Source organism: Calliphora vicina, chromosome 1 (genome assembly GCF_958450345.1).
Source record: "Calliphora vicina chromosome 1, idCalVici1.1, whole genome shotgun sequence".
Lineage (NCBI taxonomy): Eukaryota > Metazoa > Arthropoda > Insecta > Diptera > Calliphoridae > Calliphora > Calliphora vicina.
In genome coordinates this window covers 22,461,682-22,486,180 of record NC_088780.1, presented here as the reverse complement: position 1 = coordinate 22,486,180, position 24,499 = coordinate 22,461,682, and the positions used below count along the sequence as shown (strand labels likewise).

The window sequence follows — 24,499 nt, the reverse complement described above, 5'->3', positions numbered from 1 at the left end:
AAAATTTGATTTTTGAGATATCACGAATTCACAAACGAATTAATCTTGGTTCTACCGATTTTGATAATATTCGGTAAACACATACCGTTAACATTGTCAATTTTAAATATCATTTGAAAAAGTTAAAAATATTTAGGTATTTTATATTTTTAAATAGAACCCGAACTGTGTCTACCAAATTATATATGGAGAGTTTTAGTAAATATAGCAGAGACCGAAAATAACAGGTTCACTTACATTTCAATGCACACGGGTTTTTTTCCGTTTTTTTTTGGCATAAACGCTAATTTAATAGCAATTGAATTGAAATTTGGTTTGTATACATTTTTTATACTCCCAAGATGACCTTCCAAGTTTCATTTGGGGCATAATTGCATATAGCCGATCTGGCCAATTTGCCCCAACTTTTTTTTTATAAAGCTATTGAAGTGAAATTTAATTTGTATTAATTATTTATGTTCCGAAGATGATCTACCAAGTTTCATATGATTTGGGGCACTATTTCATATAGCTGTCATAGCTGCCGTTCTGACCGATTTGCCCCAACTTTTTTGTTTATAAAGCTATTGAAGTGAAATTTGATTTGTATACATTTTTTATGTCCCTAAATCCCTACCAATGTTCATATGATTTGGAGCTCTATTTCATATAGCTGCCATATAACCGATCTGGCCGACATTTTGAAGTTTCCACTAAAAATATTATTTTTAAATTTTGATTTTTTCGAAAACGTGTGGATTCGGACCAAAAATGATTAGTTTCTTATTAATCTGCACACTTTGGTTAATAACTTATCACTTAAAACTTTTTGCCATGCAAAAGTACTGATCCAGGAAACACAACTACACAGCGCGCAAACAGAACAGTATTGCTCCACATGTTAAAGTTAAATATTTTTTTTTCTAACTACACAGAAAAAAACTATTTCTTAAACCGTATCAATTCAAATATTTGTCACATATTGAACTGGTTTCAATTATTTCATAATTAAGTTAAGTATTCATTTGCTCAAAAACAAAATTTCTTGATATTTTCTATTGAATTTTGAGTTTTGAATATGATTATTTTGAAAATTTAATATACAATTTTCGTTATTGGTTGAATTTCAAATGCAAAAATTACACTAGTTTACAAGGTTTTTGCTCATGAATTGAAACATATGGGGATTTGTGTATTTAGGTCTTCTAAATTCGGAAACAATTTTAAAAAAAAATCCTGGACGTCAACCTTTTGAGATATTTATTAAAAATGAAACATATAAAAATGTACTTTAAATTAGGACAAAAAAATTAAAAGTGAAGTGTTTTAGTCCTCGTTTTATAATTGTTTTCATTTGTCTCCCTCACGACACTCCAACAGTAGTCTCCTAGCATATTCTGATCCCAAAAACATTGATAATTCCTCTCGAAAAACTTCAAATCTTTATGGAAAAGCTCTCCATGTTCGTCACTCATGTGTCCGGGGTTTTCCGGGAAAAATCCAAATGAGAATGTTAAAGTGAATTTTGAGCGATATATTTACACCCATCAGTTCAAAATTATGTAATAAAATCGCAACAATATCTCTGTAATTTTGACTTTTCTTATTCCCCAAAACTTCTTAAACAAAAAGTTTAAAAGAATTCCATGCTGCATTTTCAACATCGGTTAATAGACACTCAAATTTGGTATTAACCTAAATTTTTTATATTTGAGAACCCGCAAATATCCCTTCTTTTAGTTTAGCCTCAGAAAGACTCGGGAACACGCTGTATATATATTGAAATGCTGGTTTTGTCTTATCTAAAGCTTTTACGAAATTTTTTAATATAAATAAGCATTTTGCAGTGTTTATGTTATAGGAAAACCTCGATTTGACTGAATTTTTCCGCAAATAAAACAAAAATGGTCTGGGTTTATTTTACAGTTTCTAGAAGACATTTTAAAATAGTTTTTACTTTAGGGTTTTGTATTTAATAGCGATTTATTAACGTTTATCTACAGGAACGATGTACTTTTATACAGTATTTATTTTTTCCGCGTTAATTTTTTTTGGAATGTGTCAAAAGAATACAACTCTGAAAGTATCTAGTTGCTTCGCCAGAGTATTGAGTACCCAAAAACTATATAAATATTTAATTACTACATTTCGGTACACTACAGTATGCATTAGTAGTACTCAGGGCAGGTGAAAAATAAAAACCCATATATCTCAAAATGTTGACGTATAGGTGGGAAACAAAAAATGGTCAATTAACTAGCGTTCCTAGCTCTTCTTAAAAATACAAGTTTCATTCCATGAGCAAACAAAAATGTTTGATTTGTAAACTAGTGTTATTGAATAGATAATTTTCGTAATTGAAAACACATTTTTGTTATTTTTTGTGTTTCAATTACGAAAATTATCTATTCAATAATTTTTGTATTTGAAATTCAACCAATAACGAAAATTGTATATTCAATTGTCAAAATAATCATATTCAAAACTCAAAATTCAATAGAAAATATCAAGAAATTTTGTTTTTTAGCAAATGAATACTTGATTTAATTATGAAATAATTGAAACCAGTTCAATATGGGATAAATGTTTGAATTAAAATATAATTTTTTCTGTGTAGGGTGTTTAAAAATTAAAAATCAAAAAAAAAACGGAAAAAACCAGTGTGCAATGGTAAATTCTCATTCGCACCTATTTAAAAATAATTTTTTGTGATACATCACTGAGAGAGTGATTTTTTCGAGAACATTTTAGGTTTGACGTTGAGAGAAACAGAAAAGAAACAAACACAAACAATCTGGATGAATGATTTATAATTTATTTTTTTTCGTAAAGGTCAGCTTGTGACTTTTATTTGCGAACATGAAAAATAAATCGCAAAAATGCATTTGATGCAAAATAACAATTAAATATATAAAATTTATCAAAAGATTAATAACAATTTAAAAAAAATTCTCATTTCTGTTACTCAGACTTCATTACTTCATACTTATCATATTCTTTCCATAATTTGTTAAAAAGTACTAACAATATGTTATTGTATGTAAATAAAAGAGAAAGTAACAGTTATTAAGAACAAGAACAAATGAACAAATGTTTATCTCACATCAAACCATTAAAACACAACAAAAACTAATAAAAGTCATACCAAACCATTTAGATAAAAATCATTTTATAACTGTTATTTTCAGTGATTTATTTTTATCACAAAAATATAAATCACAATTTGGGTTTTTTGGTATATGGACGAGTTATTTTTGATCTCCGTAATATAGTTTTTTTCGAAAATCACAGCATATTTTTACTTAAATCTAATATTTTGACAGTAGAAGACTGCATACCAAATTTGGTGAGGCTAGCTTATCGAGAATTATATTTTACCGCTACATGAATTTTTTCGGTCATAGTCCGAAGGTGCACTGCAGTAACAAGCACAATAAAGGACCTAGACTTTAGCCACCGAAAATCGACAATTTTCACAATAAAAGCCATATTTTTCTTACAGAACATTTGAGTTTAGCTTAATAATTTTGAAGAACTTGGTTATTTTTCCAACATATTTCGGAGAGTTCAAAAACAAAGCTATCACTACAACATTGGAAAAATAAAAACACAATATATCAACCTCTAATCAGGGGGGTTAATGCTAAACATTCCTGGGTTGTCATTGCATCGTTCATATGCCGTAAATTTATTAATTCAATATTATATATTTATATTTACAGTATTGTGGCAGCATTGTAAACAAGTGTTTTGGGTAATAAATTGGCACACATTCAAACATTTTGTAAACAGTTTGTTGTGATGATATTGGTCAACATCGTAACTTGCTGATTTAGTTTTTCAATTTGGTAAAGGGCAAAAATTCGGCTAAGCCGAATTCAATTTATTTTAGTTAATTCTCTTTTTGGGAAAAAATTCTTAATTTTTTTATAATCCTTTAATTTTAATTTCACCAGAGAATAAGGGACAAAACATTTAAATGGCACTTTTTATTATACAATAATTTTTTTTTTAATGGTTTTAGTATTTTTTTTCATCTCTTTTTCTTTAATATAAATTTTTTGCTATCTAGAAAAAAAAAACCGAAATAAAATAAAACATAAATTTAGGTATATAACTGTCGGACGAATACCAAAACAATAACGTTTAACTATTTCTTTATGTAACGCAGTAATTGAAATTTTTTATATGATTTAACATGATGTAATTCTAACGAAGATGATGACATATCCGTCGTTGGCAATACCATAGAATGATGATGAGGTTGCTGATGGTAACGTGTTGGTATGGCATCATAAAGGGTCTCTATATTAAAAAAAAAGTAAACGGGTGGTATAGAAGAAAAAAAAACAAATAAAGACACACATTAATATTATGGAGTTACAATAGAAAAATCTCTTACATTTAACACTTAATTAAGAAAAAATATTTAATATATTCTATAAAAAAATGTGTTCATAAAAAAATAGTTTTTTCTTTTTTTTTTTTTAAATGGTAAATACAATTTAGTGTTTTTCTTTTTTTTAGATAAAATTCTAATTGTGTTTTTTTCTGAGGCGTGCAGTTTTAGATTATCAATTGTTATAAAAAAAATTCATATAAAAATTTGTGGTTTTAAAAATTTTAACATACCAAATATTTTGTTTGTTTAATTTATGTAAAAAAAAATATTCAATCAATATTAAAATTGTTATTTATGTTAAAGTTTGACTAACTACTTTTTGTTTTATAAATGTATAAACATAAAAAGGTTATTAAAGTTAATTGGTTTTAGTAAAAAACGTATAATTGTTAGGAATTAGTATTATTCGGATTCAACATTAGAATCATCACTACCGGGTGGTATAATGGGCGTTTCGTAATCATAGTAGACGGGATAGCGTGGTTTAAAATTTTCCGTTTTCGTATTGGTAGCTACACTAGACATGCTCACGTTTTCCATGTACTCGGTGTCATCGTAGAATTTCTCACTTAAAGCCATTGCATCCTCATAGGAAGGGGGCACTGTAAAAGAAAACAAGGTTTTTATAAATTTAATTCATAAACTTTGTGTAATATAAATTTGTAATTTCTACAGTATTCAATTTGTGATCCTATAAAGTATTTCAAAACGTTTGCAAGCAGCAGCATTCATCCAAAAGCAGGGAAATTGGATACCATTTGAATTGAAGGCGAGAGACCTTGAAAGACGATGTGGCATGTCTGAAATCATGCTTGAACGCTATAAGAGAAAATAATTTTTGCAACGAATCGTCACTTGTGATGAATGGATTCATTACGATAATCCGAAGAGTATGTGAGGCCAGGCCAACCAACCGAATCAAATGGCTAAGTTAATGCTTTATAGCTGGTATGAGCAAAAGGATCATATCTATTATGAGTTGCTAAAGTTTGACCAGTCCATCATAGGGAATCTTTACCGCACGCAACAGATTCGTTTGAAGCGATCATTGGCCGAAAAATGTCAAGGATATGCCAACATACATGAAACCGTAATATTCCGTCATGACAACATTCGGCCACATGTTGCAATACTTGATCAAAAGTATTAACAGTGAATTGGTTGGGACATTTTGCCTCATTCACTTAATAATCCAGACCGTGCCCCGTCCGACAACTATCTGTTTCGATCGATATGCTTCACTTTCTCACTCTAGATACCCTTCACTTTGAAAGTAAGTGGCCGATATTGCATTGATTCGTTATTTTTTTTTTTTTTTTTAACAAGTTATCTTTGAAAGTATGTCAGTTATTAAGTGCGTACTAAAATTATTAAATATTTTCAACAAAACCCAACCTATATGGTCCTATAAAAAGTTGGCCAAACAATCAAAGGTCTGCCATCAAACTGATTCCAATGTTATTAATCAGTATCGGGAGAACTTGTCCGTTGACAGAAAACCTGGTTGAGGTAGAAGGAATGGTCCACATGATATTTCTAAAGCCAATAAATACAAAGCATTTTCAAAAGAGCTCCCAACAAACACATCCGGTAGGAAAGCAGTCCGGTTAGCACAGTACTCGGACTATTTGGTACGAAAAGATAAAGCCAATGTAGGTTTAAAAACATACAACGATCAAAAAGTTCCTGGCAGGAACTCCGCTAAAAATGTTGAGGCCAAAGACTGAGTACTGAAATTGAAGTCCAATTTTATAAAAAACAAGTAAGAAAGTAAAGTAAACGAGCAAAAAAATTTTTCTTTTAAAATTTCAATAATTTATATTTTTGAGTGATTTTCGGAAGTGGGCCTTATATGGGGGCTATGACCAATTATGGACCGATCACCATGAAATTAGGTTGTGTGATTTATGTCTATATGAAAGTTTCCTATGTTGAATTTTGTGGGTATACCAACATTTTTAAGCGATTTATGCACGTTTAAGTGATTTTCGGAAGCGGGTCTATATGGGAGCTATGACTAATTATGGACCGATCGTAACAAAATTTGGTGACATGAATTTTGTATATATTAAACTTATTTGGAGCGCAATTTGTGAAGATACATTTATAAATTAAACATTTATGACCGATAAAGTCCAATTTCGGAAGGACATTTGTATGGGGGCTAGGTGAAATAATGGACCGATTTCAGCCAGTTTCATAGGATTGGTCCTTGGGCCGAAGAAATAATATGTACCAAATTTGATCGAAATATCTTCAAAATTGCGACCTGTACTCTGCGCACAAGGTTTGCATGGACAGCCAGCCAGCCAGACGGACATCGTTTAATCGACACAGGTGGGCGTTACAAACATCTGCACAAACGTATAATACCCTCCCCACTATGGTGGTGTAGGGTATTAATACCTGCTGCATAATGGATGACGAAACGTATGTTCTGCAAAATTTTTCACAGCTTCCGGGTCAATGTTTTTATGTTACTGACGATCGAGAGAATGTTGTACAACAGTTCTGTACCCAAAAACTGAAAATTTTCCCAAAAAGTTCTTGGTATGGCAAGCAATATGCAGTTGATGCTAAATAAGGCAAACATTTGTTACAAAGGGTTCTATAAATACCAAAATTTAGAGGATGCTTCCATTAATAAGATTTTTTAATGTGTCTACTTAGTTTTGACCTAATTTAGCGTCCCGATTGAGTGGTATAAAAACAATAATGTGGTATTTGTACCCAGAGAGGTAAATCCTCCAAACTGGCTGGAGCTAAGGCCAGTGGAGAGATATTGGGCTCTGGTTAAAAGAGAATTGAAGAGCTCAAAAAATGTGTCCAGAAGTACTATAAAAACCTTAATGGAAGAGTTTCCGGAAAAGGTTCATAAATTCATCACTATTGATTAGAACTATAAAAACAATATTTTTTGTAAGTTGGAAAAAAAATTTAGGTTAAGATTTTCTCGATCATTTAGAATTTAAAACAATTTTCTAAATATGTTGAAATATCGTTTTAAAAAAGTTTTGAAAATACAAAATATGATATTTGAGATATGGATGGTAACTACTTTACCTTATCTTTTTTTTTTTGGTAGCAAGTTATAATGACAAGTTATAGACATTTTATTATATTTAAACATCTATGATTAAATGAAATACAAAATATTTTTGTACTTTAAAGAAAATGTGCAACCTCGAAACGTTATCGCGTTTTCTCACAATTAACTTTCTGCATGATCCAATATCGTGATATTTGACTATAGCTATAAGCTATATTTTTTGTGGAGTTTTCTAAAATTCTACCATCGTGGCGGACTACCAGGAGAGCTCTTGAAGAGTTATTAGTATACTACACAATCAGATTGTTTTGTGTAGTAAAGCAGTGCATCATCCAGGGAAATGAGATAGCAGATGAACTGGCCAGACAACGCTCAGATCTGGACCATAGTATTAGGGACCGCGGAGTCAGACCTCCATTTTTCACTACTATAGGCTAATCTTTAAAATATTCCGTGACTCCACAAAAACAAAGATATTTTACGGTGAGTTCAAATCTGTAACCACTTTCACACTCTTTACGCAGAACACTTCCTTTTTTATATCCTACACCACCATAGTGGAGAGGGTATAATGCGTTTGTGCAGATGTTTGTAACGCCCAAAAATATTGGTCTAACACCCACCTTAAAGTATACCGATCGACTTAGAATCTTTCTTTCTGAGTCGATTAAACGATGTCCGTCCGTCTGGCTGGTTGGCTGGCTGTCCATTTAAACTTTGTGCTCAGAGTACAGGTCGCAATTTTTAAGATATTTCGATCAAATTTGGTATATATAACTTTTTCGGCCGAAGGACCAAGCCTATTGAAACTGGCTGAAATCGGTCCATTATTTCACCTAGCCCCCATACAAATATCCTCTCGAAATTGGACATTATCGGTCATAAGTGTTTAATTTATATTTGTATATACACAAATTTCGCTCCAAATAAGTTTTATATATACAAAATTCATGTCACCAAATTTTGTTACGATCGGTCCCTAATTAGTCATAGCTCCCATATAGATCCGCTTCCGAAAATCACTTTAACGTGCATAAATCACTTAAAAATGTTGGTATACACACAAAATTCAACATAGTTAACTTTAATATAGACATAAATCACACGACCTAATTTCGTGGTGATCGGTCCATAATTGGTCATAGCACCCATATAAGGCTCTCTTCCGAAAATCACTCGCGAATATAAATTACTGATATTTTAAAAGAAAAATGTTTTTGCTCATTTACTTGGTATAGGGTATTATATGGTCGTGCTTGACCGACCATACTTTCTTACTTGTTTTAATTTATGTCTCCTTATATATGCATGACATACTTTTTCTGATTCTGACTCTCGAAAGGAATCACAATGAAGCTTATAGTCGCCGAGTGGAAGTGTACCTCTTCCAAACTATACATTCTAAAGTCTCAAAACTATGACAATAAGCCTCGATCGGACGATCGCTCTTAAGCCGGACCGAATTAGACCTCAGTATTTGTGCCGCCATGAGAAGTCATTTGAGCTATATCACATTCCATATATAATGGCACAAATAGGTCTTTCAAATAGAAAAATAATTTATATTTTAACATCGACTAGCCCTTATTGGAAAACCCTTTAAAAAATCCACGAAAAAGTACCTAAAAAATTATATATCTATCATGGCAAATTAAAGGTATTTAGAATTTCTGAAAGTTATATAGGATATGTAAGATTCGGTTCAGCCGAATATAGCCTTCTAACTTGTTTAGCGAGAAAAAGTTTTCTTTAAATAACTAATAATAGTTGTCAAACTCACTCATAGCTATATAATCTGGAGGATTGTCAGTTGTATCAGTCACCATTATAGCGGGTGTATTTTGATTTGGATCTTCTTCTTCGGCCAATATGCCAACATCATCTAATGTTGTCATGGGTGGCGGCGACGACTCATCCAATGGACCACGTATTATGCTATTATTATTAGACGCCATTATAGCACTGCCACCACCACCACCATCAACGCTAGTCATGGCACTAATAGCTGCGTCGCCAATACCACCTCCAGCAACTACACCACCGGTATCCATAATCGGTATACTACCAATGGTCACCGGTATTTTCAATTTCATTTTCCAATGAAATTCTGTTGGTTTTATAATAATCTTAATGGCATAATTAACGGTTATAGGACACGTTGTTTTCACCGATGTCGGCGGTATAGATGGCAGTTCTAAATAGCCGCGATAAACTTTGCGACTCCAACGCAAAACATTGCCAAATTGTTTGCAGGCAATCAAATGTTTATCATAACGATACTCATGCTGAGGATCGTGGGTCTCATAAGAGACCTCCTGTTTAAGCTTAACATCACATTCGGTTATATCTATGGAGGATTCATTGTTGATGTACAAAACGAAATGGACTTTTTGACCCGGTGCATAGCCGCAATAGGGTGTGGAGAATTTAACAGTTAGAGGACCGGTTGGACAGCAAAAACTCCAAAAACGTTTACGATCGAGAATATCTAAAGGTACCTAAAATAAAACAAAAATAATATAAAAATACTAATACAATTTATAAATAGCAATTGTAACTCACCCTATATATGGCATCGGCATTTAAATCTAATGGCTGTATTACGGTAAATGGCAATTTAAAAACTTTAGGATAACGTCCTGGCCTATCTATTGTTGTTATTATTTCATAATGTATTTGACCATATTTCCCATCAAACGATGTTGGCAAATTGTCCGGCAGTATAACATGAAATGTATATGAATATTCACCAGCTAACCAATCCATATAAGTTGTTGCACCGCATGAGCCTAAAACATATGAACGTGACGATAAATACGAACGATAGGCTCGACACATGGCACGTTCATTATCACGTGGATAACCCTTTTTTATCCAGCGTATCTTGGCATAACCATTAACGGTAATGTGTATGGCTAAATTGTATTATGGGGAGAGATGGATAAAAAAAGAGAGAAAAATGAGAAAAAAATAAATTATGACACTTAAAGAAGACGTTAAATATTTATTATATCTTTATGTTAATCGCATAAAAATGAACTATATATACGTATGTAGTATGTTGTCAGATGATGCCATAATCTACCCATTATTATTTTTTGGGGTGGAGATATGTTTATGTTATTAGGAGTAAAATTTCAATTAGCGGTCCCCCATTAGCTAAGCTAGCTTTACCCTACCGCTCTGTTACCCTAAAATACCATTACAGATCGATTACATTTTCCGCTAACGTTATCGAAATAACTGCAGTTATCGCCATCGTTGTAATCGTAAATACCGTCTGTAAATAATTGATCGTAACAGTTATTCAATATTTGTCGCAATAGAGTTTATTGAAATCTATAGAAAATAATATATAATACAATACAACCTATGTCAACGTATTTAAATTTTTTGTAAATTTTATTAATTTAAGCAAGGCCGTTACTATTATGTCGGGTCATTTTAAAAATTGTTCAAGTGACAAGGACTTTGCCCAAGGAACCATACCTCTAAAATGAATTCTGATGTTCCTTATTTTGATCAAATTTTGAAAAATCCCACTTTGACACATTTAAAGTGCCCCAATCGAGTCTAAATGTATGACCGATCTCCACTAACTTTGGAGGGCTGACCCACCCATGCAAGTGACACATCCCCTGGATGGGGTCTCCATTTAAAAATTTCAAAATAACCATAATTTTTGTCACTTTACATGATGAATGTATGTATGACATACATTGTATGTATTATGTATAAATTTAGTTAATAGAGCGTATGATAAATATAAATAAGATGTAAGTAATAAATAATATTAATCATGCGTCTATGAGAATCACAGATGAGAAAAAATTTGAGGACTCAGAATGCCTATATTACGATCTATATGGGACCTGTGACATTTGTAGATTACAGAGTGAAATAGATTTAGCTATAATAAGAAATCTGCAAATAATTTGGTTTTTATATTTTGGGGATTTAAACGGTCTCCTATTAGGTCGTATTGTCATAATGTCATACAATATTTTTTTAGTTTAAATAAATTTTTGTTGGGTTTCAAACAGAAAAGTTATAAACTAAAAAGACTTTTAGAACTATGTTTATTGGTTTGTCATAAATAACACTTTTTTTGTTTGTAGCACAACAAGAATTTGTTTAAACTAAAAAAATATTTTACGACATTATGACAATACGACCTAATAGCAGACCGTTTGAATCCCCCATTTCTATTCAGAACTAAATTTCAAACATTGTTGTCCAACATAACGAACGAAATAACTGTATATCGTACGTGACATAAAATGGAAGTGATTTTGAGGTACATGTAAAAATAGGCGAAAATTAGGGAATCGCTAGAGTCGTTTTTTATACCCTTTGCCATGATTGACAATGGTGTATACATATAAGTTTGTCATACCGTTTGTAATTTCTACATTTTTCGTTTGCGACCCCACAAAGAATATATAATGGATCATTGTAGATAGCGCAGTCGATATAGCCATGTCCGCCTGTATGTGGAAATCAACTTTCCATAGCCCCCAATAAATCAATATATCGGGAATAATTCCGGCTCCGAATGGCTGAGATATAAGGCAAAACCCGGGACAATCTAGATTTTTGGCCTATTTTTGATTCATACCTGGATTACTAAGCCATTAATATATAAAATATGGATATCTAATGATAGATATTTCAAAGTCCATTGCAACGATGTATATAAGACTACAGTAAGTTGGACCTACAATGGGTAAAAATCGGGAAAAATATTTTTTAATCCGAATTTTTTTTTTCTTCAGAAAATTGTTCAAACAATTTTATAAAATTTTTAAAAATTTAAAAAAAAAAATTTTGAAAAAACTTTTTTTTTAAAAAAAAAAGCAATTTCGAAAATAAAAAAAAAAATATTTAAAAAAAATATTTAAAAATTTTATTTTAAATTATAATTTGGTGAAGGGTATATAAGATTCGGCACAGCCAAATATAGCTCTCTTACTTGTTTTTCTATCAATTTCTTATACTAAACCAAATATTTTTACTTTACAATCATATGACGGATCAATAAAAACAATATTTTGATGATTTTATAATAAATACAATTGAATATCGTACGTGACATTCTGTATGCGACAGATTTTTCTCTATAGTAATACAATAAATATTCTATAAAAATATGTATACAAAAACTAAAAAACCAAATAAAAAAAATATTTTCGGCTTCAGAAAACAAGGTGATAATTGCTACTACATACTAATTGGGTGCTTAGTTAGCGCCGCCACCTTAGCATAATACATACTAATTAAATTAATAAATTTAATTAGTATGTAAAATATACATTTTACATATTGCGCTCATGGAAAATTCCATGAGTATGTCAACCACGACTTAAAAATAGTTTGAATAGAACACAAAACACTTAAATTATGTTGTTATTACAAATTTTTAAGAGCAAAAGTAATAGTGAATAGTGACTCTATTTAATTTATTAATTTTTTGCAATTATCATCTTGTTTTCTGAAACCGAAAATATATATTTACAGAATATATAATTTTTTAATATAAGAGAAAAATCTATCGCGTACGGTATGTCACGTACGATATTCAATTTTATTTATTATAAAATTATCCAAAGACTATTCATCATTTAAATATGATGGATTGTAGTGGAAAAATATTTGGTATATTGTAAGAAATTAAATCAAGAAATAACGCCTCTCACGATTCGCAAATTTTAGCGTATTTTTACACGTACCTCAAAATTACTTCCGTTTTATGTCATGTATTTCGCTCTATATTTTGTACAACAATTTTTCGAAAGAACTTATTATTTTTTTAAAAATATGAAAGACCAAATTAGTTTTCAGATACTTTTATTTTTGCAAAATCTATTTCACTCTATAGGTGTACAAATGTCACGTACGATGACATGGAATTGTCCAAATGTTAACTGAGTAGTCCCAATAAGCACTAAAGTATTAAAAATTCAAGGAATTGTAACTATTGTTAGAATTTTACTTGAATTAAAATCGTATTGTATTTTCAACTTGAAAAATGTATGAAAATTCAAAATATTTTCAAACAAAAAATATTTGACTTGAATTTAAATTTCCTTTTATTGGAAATATCTATTGATATAAACTGTAATACAACTAAAATTCAATTGCTGGACTGTACGCAAGGCTGGAATTAAACTTGCATTCAACTTTTGTGGCATATTGGCTAGAATTCTGTAACTGAATGAAAAAAAATAAAAAACAATATTTTGGGCAAAAAAAAAAAATAATAAAAAACAATCATATTTTACATATGTAACATGTAAACAATGTTAATTTACGATTCACATGATTGTATCAATCATATTTTTTCATTCAGTTACAGAATTACAATAAAGAAGTATATGTTTATAACAACTATATTTATGATGAATCATTATATCATAATATGTTGTTCTCAGATTATGATATCCATAGGCCGATATCAACATAATATGGTAAGTCATTCAACATAAAAATGGTTGTCACAAACATATACTCGTTTACTGTAACCAAATATATGATTGATGCAATCATGTGAATCGTAAATTAACCATATTATGGCTACCACAATCATATAAATAGTTACTGTGACTATAATATTGTTAAAAAAAGACTTGTGAAAATTTTGAAATGGTTCTCTGCGTGCAGTCTTTGAGAAGATCTACAAAAGACATGCATACATATGTAAGTTATCTTTTTTAGTTCAAGAGATATTTAGGTTTATTTATTTTTTTATTTTGCACCAATCAAAAAGTCTCAATTTGTTGGGCAGTGTTATTAAAAAATGGGCTTTAACCGTGTCCACCAAATTCTGGCAACACTCATTTCCAAATCTCTTTATCTCAGACATATTCTCTCTCTCTCTTTTAATATCTCATATTTCATCTTTGGGAGAAAAAAATGCAACAAAATTTGTAACAAAATAATATAAACTGCAATTAGGCGCCACTGCAATTTAATGTTGACATTATAATTAATTTTCCACTGCAATTTCATTACACGACCGAGTATTATTTTAAGCTTTTATTCTCAAAGGAGCACCAAACAACCAAAAACAACAATTATAATAATAACAGCAACAGTAGTAACACAAACCCAGAAATGGGGTTGGACTACACACATCCACGTGTGTGTAGTTATACCCTACATTAATAATATGCTTCTTACTAAAGTTTAAAAAAATACTTCAAATATTCATATGTATGTTTATATGTCCTTTTTGTAGGCTACCCAATATATATCCTGAACTTTTCTCTATTGTTTTAAAACTTATTACAATCATATTTATTTACTTCCTGCTCTCTTCCTTTAAACTTTAACATAACTTATTTTATATTCCTCCTCCTTAGGGTGATTTCCTAACCAGTCTAGACCTATTTACAATTGTTTACTAACTATAGCTAGCATGCATTGTGGTCACAGTAATGGCTGCATGCCAAAAAACCATTCTCATATATAGAGGAACAACAACAAAACAAAAGTTTATTTACAAAAATGTTCAACTAAAAATAGGATATAATTATATAGAGCACATACTGATAAAGATAAAATGGTCATAATACAAAATGACAAAACAACAGAAAACAATAACATCAACAGCAACAACAAGGAATATTAGAACAGGAAATGCAAATATAACAGTATGTGTACAAGGTACATTTAAGCGGAAATGCTGTTGTTGTTATTAAAATGTTTGTTATTCATATGTACTCATATGGTTGCAACTATAACACACATTATGACATTATGGCTAAAACTAATGACAATGGTGTACAATTATACATAAGTAAACCTTCAAAAAAGCAATTAATGTACGACAATGTCAAATAATTCAAATCATAATGCGTATGAAATATTTTCAAATATAATTAAGATCGATGAAATGATAAGATTTTAAAGAGAAGTTGAAAGAATTAATTCTGATATTAATCAGAATTTAAACTCTACATAATATAAATATTTTAAAATATTAGTTTTACACGTGTAAAATATATAAATAATGTGTATATTATACCTATATAAAATAGCGTAAATGTATATTTTAGTTATGAAAACGAATGTAAATTACATACTTTACCAGTGCAAAACATTTAAAAAGATAATTTACATATGGGCAATTCCACGAGAATGACTGAAATTTAATTTATTTTTTTAATTTAATTGGCATATTTCAGGCTAAAATTGCGGTAAAACTAAGCTCCCAATTAGCATATAGTGTGGAATGAATTTGACTCTGATTGTGTATGGAAACCGAATGTATATTTTCTATTAATTTTTTTTAGTTTTTGTAAATATATATATATTTACAGAATATATGTTATTTTATTATAAGAGAAAACTCTGTCACGTATGGTATGTCACGTACGATATTAAATTTTATTTATTATAAAATCATCCAAAATGCATATTTTACATATGTCAAATGTATAGTCTACATATGTCAACTATGTTAAATGTATGTATAGCTAACATATGTATGAAAACCCTAGGACTTCGGGTTTCATATTTTAGTGAAATAAAATAGTTTTAAAAAATTTTCGGACGTCATTTATAGGGTTTTTAATTTCCCGACCTTTTTTGATTCCCGGGAATCGGGAAATTTTTTTCTACATTCCCGGGTACCCGGCTATTCCCGAAATATATAATGATACATACTATAAATTAGGAACATTATAGCCAAATTTCAAACTTAGTGTTATAATTATTAAATATCAGAGCTTCGAATTAATTAATAAATTTTGAGCTTAATTCACTAAAATCTTAATCCGTAATTAAAAAAATGACAGCCTTTCATTCCATAAATTCATTCCTAATATTTAATTTTTTAGATTCATTCCAAAGCCTTTGTTTAAACTGAATTAATTTTAAAGTTAATTAATAACAGAATTTATTCAAACTTTGAATGATTAAATTTTTGATAAATCAAATCATTTACAAAATTAATTGAAAAAATTGTCTTAAACCTTTTTGTACTAGATTTTAATTGAAGAAAAATTTAATCATTTAATACATTTTTTAAGCTATTTTGTTACGGATATGAAGAAGACATTTAAAGAAATTAGAATGATTCAATAAGAAATAAGTTCTATAAATAATGAATTCTCTTTTTAAATTTTCATACGAAAAACTCCAAATAAATAATAATAAGCGGTCTATTATTGCCAAGATATAAGAAAAAAACTGTGAAAAACTTTTCACTATTTTAAAAAATAGAGTTCTATCTTGTTTTCTGTGTATTTTCGTCAGTTTTTAATTCCCGGAATTCTCGACTAAAAATCCCGGGAATCGGGTAGCGAAAAATTGGCAAAATTCCCGGGTCATTTACCTTAAAAACTAAACAAAATATAGTATGGTGATTTTCAACGAAGAAAAATATAAAATTTTAACCGACTCAAATGTCCTTAAATTAATGGCATTCGAATTTTTTTTATTTTCAAATACCGAAATTCCTTAAACGGGGGAAATGTGTTCCAAAAACTGTGTTTTTTTTTAGAAAAGTACCTACTGTTACATTATTTAACGTGTGATAGTAAAAAAACTTTGTAAGTATTTAAGAAATATATAGCATTATACAAATATGAAGCTTTTTCGTTGATCGGTGCTTTGCCTTTTTTGAAATTTTTACTCAAACCGAAATTTTTTTTAAAAAATTGGCCAAGTTTGGATAGTTTAGTGGGTGCTATGTCCGCTTAAATGATATTTTATATAGCTGATATTTAAAAAAAAAATTTCGACCCTTAGCCCGCCATATCTAAAAAACCACAAAATGATCGAGCAAAATTAAAAAAAAAATAATAATCAATTAATCTGAATATCTCATCAACTAGAGATAAAATACATATATATAACCTACAGAAGTATTTTTTGTAGATCTTCTCAAAGACTATTTATATTTAAAATTTCAGCTCATTCGGAACATAAATGGAATTTTGGCGATTTTTTAAAAAAAAAAATTGAGGCCCGAGGTGACTAAATTTGAGAGGTGACGCACTGGACCCTATTAGCGCAAGGAATCTGAGGAAACGTAAATCAACTTAAACACACCTCAGCTCCATCCATGTGAAATTTCGTAATAATATCTCTAATAGTTCTCGAGTTACCGAATTATTTCCAAAAAAAAGGTAATTCAAGATTCCGCACGGCCGAATATAGTACTCTTACTTGTTTTTATTAATTTCCTAATAAACAGATCTATCAATAGAATCAAAAAATTGCGATCCCTTACGTAGATTTCAAGATACTGTATCTGAAAGTGGACTAAATTACCTAAAAATGGTCTATTTATTCAACAGTGAAAAACTTTGAGGGCTACATCTTCGGAACCAAAAATCTGATATAATAGCAGAATATTTGAAATCGTAGGACAATTTCCAGTAAAATAGGTTTATTCAATATTTTGTAGGGGTACATGAAATTTTAGATTTTTGCAATATATACATTAGGGCGGGTCGATTTTTTTCACAAAAAATCCTATAGCAGAAACGCATTCTACGGAAAATTCTAAGAAATTTCAAGTCCTATCTTGCGCATTTCGTCTTTTATCCAATAAAAAAAAAACTATTAAAAAAATATGTATTGAAATATCATTGGATAAAAGACGAAATGCGCAATATAGGATTTGATTTTAGACAAGGGTTCCTAAGCGGGAAAAATTTCGAGGGAATTCCCGGGAATATTTTTTTGTTAATTTTCGGGAAATGTTTATCGGGAGTTTTCGGGAATTTCTTCATAAACCTATTTTAGACCTATGGTTTCTTGAGGAAACTTTCTTAGAATTTTCCATAGATTGCGTTTCTGCTATACGATTTTTTACTTTTTGGTCGTCCATACAAATCGAGCCGTGCTAATATAAATATATAAACAATACATATGTATGTAAACAATGGTAGACTGGTGCTTTTTTATGTCTAAAATTTCTCCAGTATTTATGAGTTAAAATGATAAATTTTCTTTTTCCTAATGCTCCTGTTAGAAAATGTTATTTGCAAATTTATATTTCTTTAAGCTGCATACTGAAATATTTAAGCAATTAATCATGTACGTTTACACCCTTAAGATTGTATATGATTTAATTAAAATAAGTACAATTTAATACTTGTAACATTGAGTGCATCTGGGATATTTCCTGTGAGACTTTTGATGACACAAGAATACTTTACATTTTAGCAAATTTAAAGTTTATAAACAACTGAACACTGTTTAAAAAAATTGTAAAAATTTATTTCCAAAAAGTATTTTGGAAATAAATCAGACATTTCTTATTGGCTGTGTTCGAGTTTAATTTCTACGTCAAGACGCACATACCGAAAAGGACCGGCACACAGAGCGATTTTTGTATCAAAAACCCCATTTTTCGACCACTCAATTTCAAAAATCAAATGATGCAGTTTTGTAGAGAAATGTTTAAAAATGAAATGTGCATTTATAGTTTTTAGAAAAATTGTATTTTATTTTTTAAAATTGAGTGTTAAGCATAAATTTACTTATATTTTCAAGCAATGCAGTGGTTTATATATGTATAATTTTCCTGATAATATAATTTACATTCTACATAAATACAAAAACAAATTATGGGGATATCATAAACCGTTAAGAAGATATGGCCATATCTATAAGCCTCTAAAAATTATTTTATTTTTGATTTTCCATGGAAAAATAATAATGTAGCCCCACTTTCTCCCATGCTCTTGTTTTAATAAAATGAAAAGTGGGAGTCTCTTGTTTCGATTTAAAAAAATTAAAATTTTTTTGCGAAATATCAAAAGAAATCTTATTTCGTGGGCGGTGGGCATGGCCGATTTTATTTAAATTCTGCATGCGTTCTTTTTTTGTATCAAAAAATGTATGTGCCAAATTTCTAGACTTTTGCTTGGATACAAACAATTTTATGCGAAAAATTCGATTTGGATTATATGGGAAGTGGGCGTTGGGCGTAGACGATTTTGATAAAATTTAAATTTTTTCTTAATTTAGTCCAAATAAATCTCGGTGCCAAATTTCAATGCTCTACGACCACTCCTTATAATTTTTGAACAAAAATATATGAAGCTAGATGGATGGCTGCACTGTGGTTTCTCAAAATAGTGCACCTAAGACAGATTTTTTAAGGCTTTCGTATTTGAAACCCTCCATTGAGCATATAAAAACCTTTCCTCTGTTATTAATCTTTTTAAGTTTGCTAGTTATAGTTATAAAATCAAATTAGTATAAAAAAAAATCAAATAATTTATATAAAAAATAATTGATTTTAAATTTGAAAAATTTTGTTACAATTTTTTTTTATTTGCAGCCTCCAAAGAGCTACAACAATCATTTTAAAAAACCTACTATTAGATTTTTTGTAGTAATTCGAATTTTGTTTGATACCATTAACTTTTGGACTTTTTTCAGAAAAAAACCAATTGTTCGAACATTAAAATTTTATGAAAAAAAAATGTTGCTAAAATTTGTGTTTTTAAATTCAATATAAAAATGTTTAGTGAAAAATTAGTAAACAAATCAAAGTAGTCGCGGTTTTGTGCTTATATCTCAGCCATTTGTGGTCCGATTTGCTCGATTTTAAACAGCAATTAAAGTTGAATTATAGAATTATTTGTGGGCTTCGAAAACTTGATTTCAAAAGACAAACTGTGGCTATATCGACTCAGCTATCTATAACGATCCAGAATATGAAAGATTATGGTGAAGGGTATAAAAATGTATTCAAAATGCAAATGGAATTTTAAATTTTTTCAGAAGGAAGGATTTTTGATAAAAAATTAAAATAAACGACTTTTTATAATTTGTTTTTTTAAATTTATTATTGAAAAATATTTATGACAAAAATTTTATTTTTTGAAATAAAAATTCGGATTAAAACCCATTTTTCCCGATTTTGCGCATTGTAGGTCCAACTACTTAAAATATCTCTATCATTATATATCCATATTGTCTATATTAATGACGTAATCTAGACATAGATCAAAAATATGACAAAATCCAAGTTTTCCTGTTTTTTTAATTTTATCTCAGCCATTTGCGGGCAGATTTTCTCGTTTTTAACCCCTTGTGAACCAATATTTTAAATCTTTGAAGAATCTCAGAAGTTATTTACAAAATTTTAACTTTGTGGAAGACCTGCAAGGAACCGAAAGGGACCTGGTACATTTTTCCCGATTTTGCCAATTGTAGGTCCAACTACCTGAAATATCTCTATCATTATATATCCATATTGTCTATATTAATGACGTAATCTAGATATAGATAAAAAATATGCCAAAATCCAAGTTTTCCTGGTTTTTTCATTTTATCTCAGCCATTCGCGGGCAGATTTTCTCGTTTTTAACCCCTTGTGAACCAATATTTTAAATCTTTGAAGAATCTCAGAAGTTATTTACAAAATTTTAACTTTGTGAAGGACCTGCAAGAAACCGAAAGGGACCTGGTACCGTTGGGTCAGCATCAGCCGAAAGATAAAAAAACTCATAGAATTTTTTTTTAAATTTTATTAATATATTGATTAGTTTTGTAACTTTTATAACATTTTTTATTACAAGTCTATTTTATGGTATTTTACGAAACAGTATTTTTTATCATTACAACATAAATAAGCACCACAATGAGAACATGAAATAATTTAGCGTTATTCTGGAAGCGAGTTTGCCAATAGGCAAACAAAACATATTATTCCAAGGATGATAGTGTACTTTAAAGTAGTTTTGGGGAAAAAGGGTCAAAATATGTTTTGTTTCCATTTTGTAACCTTATTATTGTTATGTTATTTATAGGTAGGGTCGATAAAGGGTTAAATAGCAACCGAACCGGGTCTTTAGTGGAAATGAATCATGTATTTATGTAAGTTATTTGGGTTCTACCGGAAGTTGATTTCAACATACAGTCAGACGGAAATAGCTATATCGATCAGTTGCGTACGGTACCGGTTGCCTGTGTTGCCAGATTTCAGCGTCTCGTAATAGATAGGAACCTTTTGGTCCCATCAAATACAGAGCATTTATTTAGCTCCATGCAAATTTGGCTTTGGTGTCGATTCGGCTGGTAGACAGGGCTTCACATACGTTATCTTACGCTTCTGGTTATAGTAATGGAGCCGTATTTCAATGCAAGTAATGATTCGGTGCAAAACTGATTATCGTTTATAGCGTTCAAGCAGCATTTCAGACATGTAAAATCTTTTTTGCTTTTGGATGAGTCATGCTGTTCACAGAAAAAATTATATTTCAATTGAAACATTTATCCCATATTGAACCGGTTTCAATTATTTCATAATTAAATCAAGTATTCATTTGCTCAAAAACAAAATTTTCTGATATTTTCTATTGAATTTTGAGTTTTGAATTTGATAATTTTGACAATTGAATATACAATTTTCGTTATTGGTTCAACTTTAAATACAAAAATTATTAAATAGATAATTTTCGTAATTGAAAACACAAAAAATAACAAAAATGTGTTTTCAATTACAAAAATTATCTATTCAATATTTTTTGTAATTAAAATTCAACCAATAACGAAAATTGTGTATTCAATTGTCAAAATTATCAAATTCAAATCTCAAAATTCAATAGAAAATATCAGAAAATTTTGTTTTTGAGCACATGAATACTTGATTCAATTATAAAATAATTGAAACCAGACAAATTCCAAATATTGAAAAATTTGACCTTTGACTTTCACGATTTAAGGGTTAACGTTCTCCGATTTTAGTAAAAGTTTCAGAGTATATTTAGAATTATCTGGACTATAATATTCTCAATAGGTTTTACTTACAATTTATAAGAGTAAGGAAATAGAGCTCATTGGCCTAAAAATTGCCAAATAATTGGTTTTTCTCGAAAATTTCAAAATTTAAATCGCATGTACGGAAAAACTATAAGAGATATTTTCATAATTTTTTTACATTTTTATTCCCTATTACATTCTTAATAAATCCCAATGAGATGATCAAAAAATTTTGAAATTTGTTTAACAAAATTTTTAAAAATTTGAAAATGAAGTTTTGAAACTGCCGTTAAAAAAATTTTATTTTTTTGTTCATACCTAAGAATAGGTTAACGCTATCCTACGAAGACAAAAACTCATACACAAGTAAATATGGACATATTTTAAGTAAAAATGAGCTTTTATTTTAATATTTCTCAAAATATGTTAATTTTGTTCCTACATTTCTTGTTCTAGTGGCCTGAGACACATTAATGGCCTGGCGAATTTTTAATAGCTTTAACATTTTTTGACCAATTTCTGTTTTTTATGTCTCATTAAAACGACAATTACGTACACATTTCGATTCTTATAAAATAAATTAAAAAAAGTAATTTTTTAATGGCAAAATTTTTACAAAAACTGAAAAAAATGCATTTTTCCCCTTGTAAATGCATCTCAAAACTTCAGAGGGCTTGTCTTATCCCCAACCGATTTACCTAAAATTTTTTCAGGATGATTTTTTTACTAATGTTCACCAAACTGGAGGGTGAGAATGGCCAAAATCCAACTTTCGTTTATTAAGGGCCACCCTAGTGAGTATGTAAATCAAGTTCTAGTATATTCAAAAGCATTAATTTTGCTTGGTTGTAATTGAATACTACATAGAATTTAAAGCAATTACCATGAATTGAGAGATATTAGACAAATGTCTGCGATAATGACACAATTTTCAAAAATATACTAAGAATAAATTTTACATATATATGTACTTATGTATCTACGTACATGACAACAGCCATTTATATCAGCAAATTTAATCATGTTCAAAAAGGAAAAAAATTAAATGAAATTGGGAAAACAATACACCAAGTACGCATACATTTTTGAGTCATACTGAAACACACACATAAATACATACAAAAGTATACATACATACTAAGCAATTAAAATTGTTTGTATTAAATTAAAACTAATGATATTTGCATAGTTTTGTGTTTCAATTTATATATTTTTTTTACAATTAATTGTTACACTTTGTTTTTCTTACCTTTAATACGTTTTGTTGTGTCAACTGTGAGATCAACAATGCCAGATAATTCTTGACCAGCATAATAAACACCTTGAGTATTGTTATCAAAGGATATAAGGCACTCAATGGGCATATAGGCACACAAATACACAAACAAATACTTTATTAGTTTTATTAATTTAAACTACTACTACTACTACAACAATAATAGCAACAATAACAACAACAAGAACAACAGAAATAAACAATAATAGTCGAACAAAACAAAATACCCTACAAATAGCAGGTTCTTTGTTGGTTTTTAGAAAATTTTATTAAGATTTTTTTGTTTAGACTTTTTTTCTTTATTTGTTTAGTTTTCTTTTTAGAAAAATCGTTAAGTAATATTGCTTTTTGGGGAGTAATTTTGTTAAAAAAAACTTTTGTTATTTTTGTTAATTTCTTTTTTTTTAATTTAATTAAATCGAATTGGTATTTATAATCATGTATAACTTTTTCTTTGTTGTATATTTATCACTTGTAATTTTCGCTTTAATAAAATTTCTTTAGCACTTCATCATCCAATTTTTTCATTCTTTCTTTTTTTATGATTAATTTTGTTGGATTTTTTTTTTCTTCTCTCAATTATTATAAAAATATATATTTTTTTTTTTTAATTTTTTGTTTTATTCCTTTGCGTACATTTACAACTAACCTCACGAACGACCAGCAGCCTATTGCTTTTTACTACTGTTACTTATTTGTCATAGTGTTTGTCATGTCATTGTTCTCTTTAATATTTTTTTCCCCATTTTTTTTTTTATAATTTCTTAATGTGTGTGTTTGTTTTTGTATATGTTATTGTTGTATCTAGCACAATATTATCCTTTACATTTGTGTTGCTCTAGTTTTTGCTCTTGCTTTTTTGTTTTTGTTCTATTCATGCTCTTGTCCTTTTTGGCAGCGCTGCCAAATAACAACAAACATGGTTATCGTTAAAATGTATCATAGTATTTTTCATACATACACACTCACTTATACATTCCAAATTGAGACCTTCCCCAGCAGTTAAACAAGTAGTCAATGTATCCCTTATAGACAGTAATTGCCACTAATGTCCTATCACTTA

At 29.4% G+C, this 24,499-nt stretch overlaps 1 protein-coding gene across 1 annotated transcript; it reads right to left on the bottom strand.

Annotated features, from left to right (window-relative positions):
* Positions 1-4,088: 4,088 nt before the first annotated feature.
* Positions 4,089-23,592, bottom strand: LOC135948822 (arrestin domain-containing protein 17). Its single transcript, XM_065498277.1, has 5 exons — positions 23,410-23,592; positions 9,993-10,345; positions 9,211-9,928; positions 4,816-4,983; positions 4,089-4,284 (listed from the first exon to the last, which is right to left on the bottom strand). The coding sequence occupies exons 1-5, from the start codon at positions 23,522-23,524 to the stop codon at positions 4,130-4,132; spliced, it is 1,509 nt and encodes a 502-aa protein (XP_065354349.1). The 5' UTR covers positions 23,525-23,592; the 3' UTR covers positions 4,089-4,129.
* Positions 23,593-24,499: the final 907 nt, after the last annotated feature.